Source organism: Osmerus mordax, chromosome 19 (genome assembly GCF_038355195.1).
Source record: "Osmerus mordax isolate fOsmMor3 chromosome 19, fOsmMor3.pri, whole genome shotgun sequence".
Classification (NCBI taxonomy): domain Eukaryota; kingdom Metazoa; phylum Chordata; class Actinopteri; order Osmeriformes; family Osmeridae; genus Osmerus; species Osmerus mordax.
Window position 1 is genome coordinate 1938859 of NC_090068.1, and position 12210 is coordinate 1951068.

The 12210-nt window shown below is 42.0% G+C and overlaps 1 protein-coding gene across 1 annotated transcript in view; it reads left to right on the plus strand.

The window, feature by feature from the left end:
* Positions 1 to 12210, plus strand: part of tmem132e (transmembrane protein 132E) — a 52861-nt gene that overhangs the window by 15817 nt on the left and 24834 nt on the right. Inside the window, exon 3 of the mRNA XM_067257297.1 lies at positions 8007 to 8147. Within this exon, the coding sequence (XP_067113398.1) occupies positions 8007 to 8147 (141 nt within the window). The remainder of the gene's footprint in view (positions 1 to 8006; positions 8148 to 12210) is intronic.

Genomic DNA, 12210 nt, shown 5'->3' on the forward strand with positions numbered 1-12210 from the left:
GCCATATCTAGTAAAAGTTTAATTGAACAGCTGTGTGTTGGAAGTGATTTATTTAAAAGGATAGGGGAAAGATGGAGTGGAGAGAGTGTGAAAGCCGGAAGAGGAGAGAGACGGTCTTGAGGAAGCGGGCGGGCTTACAGAGAGGAGTGTGAACATAATGAGTGTCGGTGCATGAGAGGAGAGGATGAAACAGAGGCTCCTTGGGAGAGCAGGGGCCTGATTTCTGCAGCCTAGCAGCAACACACTGTTGTTCCAGAGAACCTGTGGCTTTGTGCTGGGAAGCCATTCGCCTGCCAATTTCCAGTGTACACTTCCATTGTCTTGCATAATAATGTAATCAATTGAAAGGAGTCTTTATCTTCTTTTCCTGTTTTCTTTTCATTTTCTCTTGGGTGTGTAGGATGTGTGTGTGGTCTACCACAAAACACCTGACCCAAATTGCGAGATTCCAACCATCAACAGCCCTCCGTTCTGTATTTCACATCAATTCTCCTTCATATTCCATGGCGTTCAGTCAGTGGCAGATATAATCAAAATGTTTCCTTGGTCTTCAGAAATGCATGTTTAGCCTCCATCTTATGAATGTATGTCGTCAGTGTTTTTGATCGCCAGGGAAGTGAGAGAACAGGAAAAAGGAAATGGGGCATTAGACGGAATGAAGAAGCTCTGAGTGAGCAGCATATCAATGATAGAATTCTCTCTCCAATGCTTAATCTCGCAACTGCCTTCTCGTAATCGCCAAGGCTCCTGCAAAATCATTTTACCTTGTCAAGTGTATAAATATGCAAATACCTCACAGAGCCTCGGTATCCAATCACAATGTGACAACTTGCTTTTATCCCAGTAGTATTCATTTATGCACAGAATGCCTCTCTATTCAATGCTTTCTGCTTTGTGGTCCTTGTAGTCTTGCCACAGAGAGCTCTGTCTATCTTCCCCTCTGTGGAGACTGTTTTAAATGTATTTCAATGAAAAGTAGAACATATTGCCTTTGTTTAGCTTTTACTGTATCTATCGGAAGATTTGTTTGCTGGTACACAGCTCGCTAATAGCAATCCCATTGGACTCTTGGAACTTTTTTTTATTTTCGTCCGCCCCACCCCCATATTCTTACAGGAGCCTGGGCCAAAATATAATTATATGTATGGATAGTGATGTGAACTCTGTCAGCAACAGCAAATGTCAGCAACTGGATTTCAGAGAGGCCCTGATTTTCTTGTTCTGCGCTTCTCTTGGCAGGCCTGAGTTCCACTCGCCTTATCAAATAAATTGGAGAGCGGCTTTTTTCTCGATTGGCTCTACAGAAAGGTTCTGGCTCACCCGAGGGTCTTCCGCTCATGGCTGTGGCTGATGGGAAAACTACTTAGAATAATTGTGTTCCAGGAGGGCCACCGTTGTCGCCTCCAACAGCCCTGTGTGTGTGTGTGTGTGTGTGTGTGTGTGTGTGTGTGTGTGTGTGTGTGTGTGTGTGTGCGTGAGTGTGTTTGTTTCTGCAGTTGTTTATGGGGTCACGTATCTGCAAGTGTGTGTGGGGGTTATGTGTGTATGTGACTATTTTTGCACTACCCAGCACCACTTGCATGAATATTGGCTTCTGCATCCCAACAAAAAGGGATCATAGAGGGGAATTTCCCTGTTGGGGCTGAATACGTCATCCTTCCACAACAGAAGTCAGGATGTGTGCTTTTTTTCTCCAGCCCTGACCCACAGCGTTGTAGCCTGCCTCTGTTTGCAGTCTCATAATTGCATTTTGCTCTAGGTAGTCAAGAGCCATTTTAAACTGACATTGAAACTCATGTCATAATGGTAACAAAGTAGCCTTGGTTGTCTGTTGGAGTCGTAGTTTGTTTTTCCTTCTCCAGGGGCTGTTATGTCTAGGAGCAACTTGATAAACCCAGCCCAAAATGATTAACATCAACAGACAGTCAGTTGCCATGTAGTTTTGTTGTGTGATATAATTGGGATTTGATCTTTTGGGGTGGGAAGGCAGAACATCCTGGAATTCTTACTTTCTAATATTTCTTCAGTCAAAGGTTTTTGATGAAAACACAATGGTAACCAGAGTTATGTCACATCCACAATACAATCTGTACTCTCAGCCCTGCATATTTGAAAAGCCTCTCAATAGAACAACAAAAAATGATTCCTCTCCTCTTTGTCCCTTGTCTCTGTGGATGACTCATCAGATTAGCGTAAATCCAAACTGTGGAGTCGCACGGTGCCATTTGCCTCCCTTTATCATCTTACTTTTCAGCGAGAGATTATAGAAGATGCTCATAATACAATCCCGTTGGCTGGCGACCCCTCTTTCAATTTGTCCTCGAGTCTTGTTGGACACACACAGACACACTTACACACTCACACACAAAAACAAGAGTCTGGCTGGGATGATGAGCATGAGATCTCATTGTGGCACAGCGTGTCTCCATGCAAAGTGAACATCTGTCTCGATGACTGCTCCGGTGCCAATTATGGTAGAATGTCCACATGGCTACCTAGTGAGGCTGACGGGCCTGAAACAGCCCCATACTGACGTCTCCATCATATTCCTACAATAATGAGAGGACAGCATGTGCTTTCTCCCTACGGCAATTCACAACCAAGCTCAATCCCTCCTTTGCAGCTCGAGTTCTTGTCCCATGTCATTTCTGTCTCGTGAGATTTTGTGTCATGCACCAGTTTTCAAAGAACATAATTAGGTGTCAGTATATAGTAGGTGGTACATTTTTGCCAAAGCTGGATACATAAATCCTTCATATGTTAAAGTGTGAAAGTCTTAGATGTTAGCATTAGCAGTATGTCTGACATTTGAGTGAAAAGGTGTCCTTGTGTCGGGTTGCAAAGTGTATGTGGGTCCCCTTCACTAGGTTCCACTATTGTTGCGAGCAGTGCACACAGTAAAGCTAATCCAAAGTTGTCATGACAGCCGTGAAATAATGGCTTTGTTGACTGCCATTCAAGGCTTACAGAGAGGCACCTGAATGAAAGTCATGTTTTTGATACACATTACATCAAGCTGCTTGCTGAGAGCAAATTCTTCAAAACCTACTACAATACCTCTTCTCGCTATCTAAATGGATCTAAAATCTCCATTAAAGTTAAGAATCTAAAGTTGAAGTTTAATTGGTTATGTAGAAAGGTGGACCGGTCACTGTTACAGATCATAGCAGGCACATGCACTGTGCAAATAGCGAGGATTTTGTGGATAAATGAAAACATGTCGCGCCACAACAGTTATTTGCAATCGCACAAATGCTCCTGTAAGGACTTGGAAAGATGAGAGGTCGGCAGACTTCTCCCTTTTGGCACACAGCTGTGTGCCTCTTATAATGAAGTAGGCCTACAAAGACTGGCTGTTTATCAATCCACGTTTTTTTTCAATACAATGGTATGACAGATACAGGGCCCTATTTTAACGATCTGAAACGCACGTATCAAACGCAAAACTCAAGTAACTTTGTGGGCGGGACTCCGGCGCTGTTGCTATTATACCGGCGGGATAAATGACTCTTGCGCCCGATGCAAATCTCAAAAGGGATTGGTTTGAAGTAGCTACATTACTCATAGGTGTGGTTTGGGCGTAACGTGGAATAAACCAATCAGAGCGTCATCTCACATTCCCTTTAAAAGCAGGCGCGCTTGTTCCATGGCGGATTGCCATTATAATGGCGGATTTGCCAGGCGCACGCCAGGAGAGGTTTACAGCCGAGGATACCAACGTTCTCGTCAGGGCCGTAAAAGACAGAGAAGTGACATTGTTTTGGGATGGGAGAAGAAACCCACCCAAATTAGCTTCGGTTGAACAGGCGTGGGAGGAAATTGCCGCAATTGTTACAAATCAAGTTCACATAAGGCCTACATACAGATTTCTCATGAAAATCTTTTTAATCATTGACTGAAAGAAATGTAACACAGCCATACAATAAATCAAAACAATGTGACGCAGCTTTGCAGGAAGAAGACCCTGGCCTCGCCAGCAGTGCGCACAGGCCAAGCATGCACCCTTAAAATAGCATCTGAATAACGAGCCACTGACTTTAGACTACGTTTTTCCTGGTCTGTGGCGGAATTGTTTTCTGAAACTGCAAAATAGCACCAGGGAACGTTTGCACCGGAACACGCCTCCTCTTTTCGCTGAACCCCGGGAGCGCAAGTTCCTTCCCTAATTTACCGACGTGCTTCTGTGGAGGGAAAAGTCCGCTGTGCGCCGGATGCAAAATAGGAATGATACATGCGTCGGTGTACAAAGTCAATTGCGCTGAGTGCAAGATAGGGCCAAATATGTATCTGCTGTTTGATTGTGTAACTCACACTATGTAGTTCTTAAAAAATAGATATATATCTTTTTAGAAAGGCCTGACCAGGGACTGGGGTTGCAATTTAGCCTATTGGCTAGAAACATTTTATGCAACACATCTATATGTGATAATTATGTATGTAATAATGTGCGCTGCATTGTCCCTGACAAATAAACGAATAAATAAATAAACAGCCAATACTTTTCTAACAGAGAACGTAGCTAGCTATACCCACAACGTAAGACAGACCTCGCTGCGCCCTTAAAAGTGCAGTGTCCACTTGAACCTGTCGAGTGAATTACGTAGGCCTACAAGTAGTCTGCTACACTCATATATTTCCAGGTGATAGATAACATTTCCTGAGGCTTTTTTTGTCTTAAAAATGAGAAAAATCTAATATGAGTAGCTAAGTCCTTTTTATTTGTCAAGTACATAATACAAACATTATACGAAATTGGCCTCTCTATGTGGTCATTTTATATAAACTATTTATTCAATGAATTTAAAGAAAATGTGCAATATCGTGATATGCACTTATTGCTATCGGGATATGACAGGATCTGGATATGAGATTTTGGTCATAAAGAAATTGCGTAGAAGTTCGATTTAAGGTCTGTGCCCCTAAATGTTCTGCCTGTACCCCCAACATTTTCAGTTAAGCGCTACAGTGCACCTAGTAAAAAAGTTAGTCTGGAGCCATGGTACAACATGTTAAAGAACAAGCTGAAAATCAAGCACAGGGCAAGAACAAGCATGTATCAATACTTAAATAATATATTGTCATGAAATGGGGGATTGGTTGTGACTTCAAAACCACAAGTAGTCAAGCTGTCTGTAAAGTGCCCCTTCGAAGAAACTAATGGAGCTTCTGTCCACAGATAAGTGGAAAAGGCTTGGCTGGCCAAATTTAGCTGTCGGGAGAGACTCGGTATTTTGCAATAATGCAGAAGGGAGTGCAGCAAATGCCTCTGAGACATTCCAGTGCTGACATTTGAGTTCCTTATTATTATTTATTTTATTTTTTGTGTGCATTTGCGCATTTGAGGTGTGCCGAGGGGACTGTCGTGAAGGCTACATCTGGGTCGTAGTCCAGAGGTGGTGGCTGTATGAGTCTTCCATGGGCTGTTGCCACCAAAACGGTTACATGTTTGTTTTTGGTATCCCTTGCCACAGCTTGTTGTTCTGAAAGCTGCTGCCAAAAACTGAAGTGCAATCTGTGTGGCAGGCAGGACACAGAGTATTTGTCGCAAAATGCTTAATTTGGCATTGGATTGTTAATCGGGTCTAGTGGCATTGATACCTGAGCTTCCTATGAAGAAGAAAATTGAGAAAAGTGAAGTATATGGCAGAAATAGTGATGTTAGTTTACTAAAACCCAATGCTGTGTTGGTGTTTAAAATTTTCTTAGTTTAATCATGATTGTAAGTTAATGGTCGGGCATCCAAAATTTGCAGCATAAGGACTTCAGCTAACCAAACACAATAGCTATTTTAGCTTGACCCAGAATGACAGGAAAGCAACTCCTTGTTATTCATGAATTAGGTCATACATTAACTCCTAACATTCAGCAGCGAGACTCTCGTCTCGCCTCAGTCAACCCCGACACAGTGCTGTAGTGAAGGTGTCACATGGTGCTATGCTGGAATAGTGTCATGATGACTATAGAGATTTATCACTCATCCCAGACCAAACAAACCCAAGCTGTGTTTGCAGATTCACAGTTTTCTAACCACCACAACCTGTGGTACACTTCGACACATAAGAGATCTCCTTTTTTTGTGGAACAAAGACAATAACTCAGAGAAAAGAATGTACCATAATCATCAATACGGGCGTTTCTTCATGTGGCGAGCATCGAGTCACAGATAATACTAAACCAAGACTGTGTTTAAAAGGGAACTGTCACCCCTCACCCCCCATCCAACCCCAATCGTCATGGTCAGTCCTCAAAGTAGCACTGAAGCTTTATCAGGTGAGTGCAGCGGGCAAGAGTTCAAAGGCAAAGAGGGAGCGTTTGAAAACCAGTTGGGGGTTAATCCACCGTAAAAGATTTGTCCCTCAATGAATTTCTGTCTCCCATTTCTGGCCAGCCTTTGAATATGGTTAAGATTTATATTTTTATTTTTTGGTGGAAGCTTTACTAGTATGATCTTCCTCCATGTGTTGGATCTTTCTTGTAACTCTCGATGTGTCACGGCCACAGCCGTGCCCCCCTTGTTTTTGGTTTTGCCCTGCCCTAGTGTTTCCCTGTCATTGTCTTCACCTGTGTCTCGTTCTCGTTAGCGTCATTGTGTCCACCTGTGTGTCGTTTGGTTCTGTGTATTTAGGTTTCTGTTTTGTGTCCAGTCTTTGACTTGTCCTACAATACCTGTCCCTGTGAGTACCCTAGCTGTTTCCCGTTTTGAGAATAAAACCCTTTTTTCCAACATGGCTGCATACTCTCCTGCATTTGGGTCCTACCCCACCTCTCAGCGTGACATGATGTTTCACAAGGTTAGCTTGCTTGAACTGTAGGTGTACACATCACTGTATTGTCAGATCATTCAAATCCAAAAATCTGGGATTTAGTTTTATATTTGTCACTGCCAGACAACAATTATCTTCCTGGCAGGTTCCCCACTTTTCTTTTTCCAATTAGGACACAGAAGTTATCATTTCGGTGCATTAGACCCATTACACACACAGGTGTTTTAAAGTGTTATCTGAAGCTTCTGTGAAGTGTCCCCCTCCACCATACATACACACACCTTAGTTGAGTGCATGAGAGCAAGGTGATTGCTGAAATATCTGAGAATGTTTAGAACAGCAAAATAACTCAGACCATTAAGGATGGACACCAGTGGTTAAACCAAACACGTTCATGAAAGAATGTGAGTTTACACAGAGGAATACGCTGATATTTTCAACTGATAATATCGAGTTTTTTTTTCCAGAAATGCAGCCTTGGAGGATTGGAGGGCATTTAGACCTAATAGGTTCTGTTCAACATTCAGCCACTTCAGTGCAACACCCTAATATAAGCTGCCATGGCAGAAGGCATCTGTGCGGAATTTAATAAGTAATAGTCATGTCTCGGCCCAAGTTGTTCATGGTGCACAGCATTCGCCTCGATCAGAGGGGTGAAGCTGGCTTAGAGTCTTAGAGAAACGGTGCTTATTGCCAGTCACAGCTGTACCTATCTGATTCGTTATGCTTACTCATTAATCGGCTTTGTGGGGCGGCAATGTTGAGCTTAATTCACGTTTTGCACCCGAGGGTAATACCTCATCCCCTCTCATTTGTATGAAGGAAATTAATCATAGTCAGAGGAATGTATCATAGTGTTGAAAAAACACTGGTGCAATATTCAAGCTCACTTAAAAAGAGGGACAGAGGAATATAGAGTGGGGTTTTATCTTGCATTGGTTAAGTGTGCAATTGACTGAGTGGGGATTACTCTTGATTGTTATTGAAGCATTTGTCCCTATGCTTTAGCTGTGGTTCCAGAATTACAAAGAATTGAAACCTCTGTCTTCAGGTTCAATGTATCACGACACTGGCTTCTACATTCACTGTCAATGACTTGTCTTTAAAATTGCTTTTGCTACTGAGTTATTACTGTGGCAGAGAAACCACAATATGTAAAAGGTGACTACCTCTGTCCAATCACTACAAAGATCTACATACTGTTGATAGAAAACATTCAGTTCTTTTTGTTCGTTTGTTCAGGGTGAAGGCAAAGAAAGGGGTGAATCTCCTCCAGACCAAGTCCAAGAATGCCCAGTGGAAGGTCGACTGGGAAGTGCAGTCCGGGGCCAAGCACTCCATCACCACCATCGATGTGAACAAGAACAAAGGGGTGCAACCAGGGTGAGTCAACAGCCCCAGGCCTAAACACACTAAATCCTTCTACTGCAGCCAGACTGGAGTCAGGGTGAGGCTCCTGTGAGCCCACTCTTCTGGTAAAAGGGGATATTTCCGTTCTATCAACCAGAGGATACTAGCCCTTTCGGTTTTACTTTCTGACCTGTTTTAGACAAAAGGTCCGTTTTGAAAGATATGGATCATAGTTTGGGTGGGAGTGCCAAAGGTACCCTGAAATAAACTGAAACTAAAGGGTCTGCCCTTGATCAGAAATGACACTGTCAAGAAATAACCAATTATTCTAAAGTCCTCACCGCATGATAGCAACTCACAACCAAACTGACAGTTAAGGCACCATGTCGGTGAGTAGACTCCAGTTTCACAAGAACGCATGTGATCTTTTTCCTGAAACATTCATCCCCTTAATCTCGGCTTGGCAGTAGCGTGGAGATGAGGTAAGAGAGCTTCTGCTCGCTCAATCAGTACCTCTGAGCTTGAGGAACTCCAGAATTAACCAACACAGATCACTAATACGTTCTACTCATTAACAAAGGAGGCATTAAGAGTTTTGACTGCTTATCCTAAACCTCCAAGCTATTTAGCCATTGCACGTCCTGGTAATGCTACCCCCAACAGTTTTCAAGGACTGTGGGAAAAAGAGAGTGGCCAAGTAGGCCTCGTAGGGAGAATTGGCGAACACTGTCCTTTTAGCCTCTTAGTTAGACTCATCAGACCATGTTGAGTGATTTTTGCCATCATGTCACCATGAATACAACATAGTCCGGCAGGGGTAAAGTATGGATAAAGTCACAGAGTGGAATCACTACTCTAAAGTTATCACCCTAATTTGGCAGTTGAAGGAAGTGGAAAATACTGTAAACTTACTCAAGACTGCTATTTTAGAATCAGCAGTGAATGGCATTCTGTTGGCACATGCTACTAAAAAATGATGGCATGTCTTACTGATGAGATTACACATTAGACTACCTACTAGTGAAGAAGCAAAGTTTCTTTTGTTAATAATGAGTTCCCTTAAAATTTCAGGTAAAAAAAAAATAGCCAGCCATTTCCTTTCCTCCTTTGATTTAGTAGCGTTAGCCTTCTAGCTGTTAAAAAGCAATAAAGATGACTGAATCCTCAAGCTATTTCAAGCTCACTTCATCCAGCTAAGTGCAATAACATTAATGGTTAAACCTTGGTGGAGGCACATTTAACTGTGATATAGTTCTCCCTCTTTGTGCCGACTTTGGTATATATTTGAGATAATGGACCAAGCTACACTGCTTTATAAATTTGCCGGTAACAAGTATGAATACAACCGTGCCAGAAATGGCCCCAATGGTATTATATTACAACATCATTCCTAATAGGCTTGAATTTCTTATGTGACAATGGTTTAGCATAAAATCAAAGATTAGAATCATTATGTATGATATAATCAATCTTTTATCGGCACATGAGGGTAGAAATACAATGTGATGTGATAAACTAGGACTTTTTGCATGTGCAAAAACCATTGGACATGTGCATGTGTTTTACAAGTTTTATACTTTTTTGCATCATCTTGCAATTCTCCATAGAATTCTTCAGAGCATCGACTCTGTGTAAACAGCTGGTTGGTTGTTCATCTGAAATCCATGCAAAATGGCACATCCTTTAAAGAAATGTGCCATTCTTTTCAAAGCAGCAAATCCTTTGTTGTAATTAACGTTCTTTGCTGGTCTTTGTTTCACCATAGTTTCTCTTTTGATTCTTTATTATCCTAGAAATTATTCTAAATGCAATTACATTTTCAACTGCCAACATATATTGTTGACAAGATTCTTCCTTACCCCATCAATGAATTGTGCTGCTACATTATAGATTTTTGCCAATGGGGTCTCTAATCATGGCAATGCTCATTTTGTAAATGCAGTGTCCTACTTCGTGGTGGGAATTGCTGTAAAGTCACATTTGATGGTAATTTATTCTTAGTTAACAAATTTTCACTCTGAATAATTTCATTTTGAATAAAGGACAATCATGAAGCCCAGGTTGGCATTCTAACAAGGATGTAGGTGCCTACTTATTATTGTCAGCAATTGATCCTTCGGAACAAAGCAGATAGACCTTTAAGGTTACATTTACATTTAGTCATTTAGCAGACGCTCTTATCCAGAGCGACTTACAGTAAGTACAGGGACATTCTCCCCAAGGCAAGTAGGGTGAAGTGCCTTGCCCAAGGACATAACGTCATTTGGCTGTGCCAAATGACGTTATGCGTTTGCGTCTTACACTCTGAGTAAGAGAGAAATAAAAAATAAGCAACAATTGAGACAGCATCCATGTTTATTAGTTTTAGCAACAGTCACATTCATTGATGAATTAGGTTTTTACCTCATAAGTGTCCACAGGGAAGAGGCACATCTAATTTTGCACACCATTCTATTGTCTGCTGGGTACATTTCTTTAGCAATAGGCATCCCTTAAGGTGAGACAGGCATGACTGTTGGACTGAGAGATCTGACTCTTTGAGATCTCCCACTTACCAGTTAATCAAGACCACAATCAGAGGAACATCATACCTGTAGAAATCGGAGCATCAGCTGATATTGCTAACTAGCAGCTAGCATCGAGGCTTCATTAACCCACTAAAAGCCGTATCTGAATTGGCTACATCATCAGCAATGTTTCCTTATTGCGCGCTATGCTTCCTATCCTTGTCTAGTGCACATCACACACATGCAACCTAGATGTCTGATTGCTTCAGCTTGGTTGTCAACCTTGTCTCACAAAACTACCTGCGCAAGCAGAGGAGTGTCACATACAAGTGGAGGTGGGGTGTTCCATGAGTGATGTTGAGACAAACAGGCAGAACTCATTTAGACTGTCAGATCTCATCTCGCCACTTCCTGTAAGGACTGTTGTTAGCAAAACGCTAGTGTGCTGATATGTACCTCCGCCCTTGGCTCTGGTCTTTATTAGCTGGTGCTTGCATTCCCCCCAGCTGAATGATGCATACCTCGTCTCTGAGGAGGATAGCCCACCCCGGTTCATTTCAGAACTGGGTTGAGGTTCAACAGGGAAGGTCTGGTAAACACAAAGTGCACTTAAGCTATAAAGCATACATGGTATATATGAGAGGATGGGATGTAATCTGCCCTCCAGAACGTAAATCTTAAATCATATTTATGTGAATTTATACTTGTCTTAAAGGTTTTCAAGCATACATGAAACCATATTTTTTCTCAAATGTTAGAGTTTAGCAAGGATGTATTGGTTTTATACCATTTCATTCAAATATAAATAATTTACAGGCCGATTGGTTGGATGTTTAAGTACAAATGTATTTGGAGTTTTTAAGTGAAACGCAGAGCGAGAAGTTAAATCGACAAAATGTGTTCAGTCGAAACGAATGCTCATGTAAAACTGATGTGTCTATGCACAGTGTGCCTTCCTAATTCACATTTTATTATTCTGCTGCATGAGAGAAAGCAAGCACACCCTTGGCCCCGTGCATATGTGGGGATTCGACAATTAAGATGAAAATGAGATCGTATCCTTACACTCCAGTCTAGAATCATTCAAGCTCACAAATCAAACCTCGGATGAATTTCCAATTACTTACCACTTAAAAATAACAACAAAATGTGACATGATCTTAGATTTTACAGTCAGAACTTTCTTGGTGGCCAAATAGAAATAACTGTTGACCAAGATGCAGTCAAAAATGACATGGAGGGGACACTGAATAAATCATCGTGTTTTGTCCTCCAACATGTCAACAACTTCAAGTGACTGTATATACCTCTTTCAGAATGTTAGGACTGAACATGGCTTGCGTGGGTATGTGTGTAGTCTCGGAGTGCGGAGTCAGTTGGCTGAGCGGTGAGGGAGTCGGGCTAGTAATCCGAAGGTTGCCAGTTCGATTCCCGGTCATGCCAACTGACGTTGTGTCCTTGGGCAAGGCACTTCACCCTACTTGCCTCGGGGGAATGTCCCTGTACTTACAGTAAGTCGCTCTGGATAAGAGCGTCTGCTAAATGTAAATGTAGTCTCAACAAGATTTGCTTTCATAAATGCCAACTTC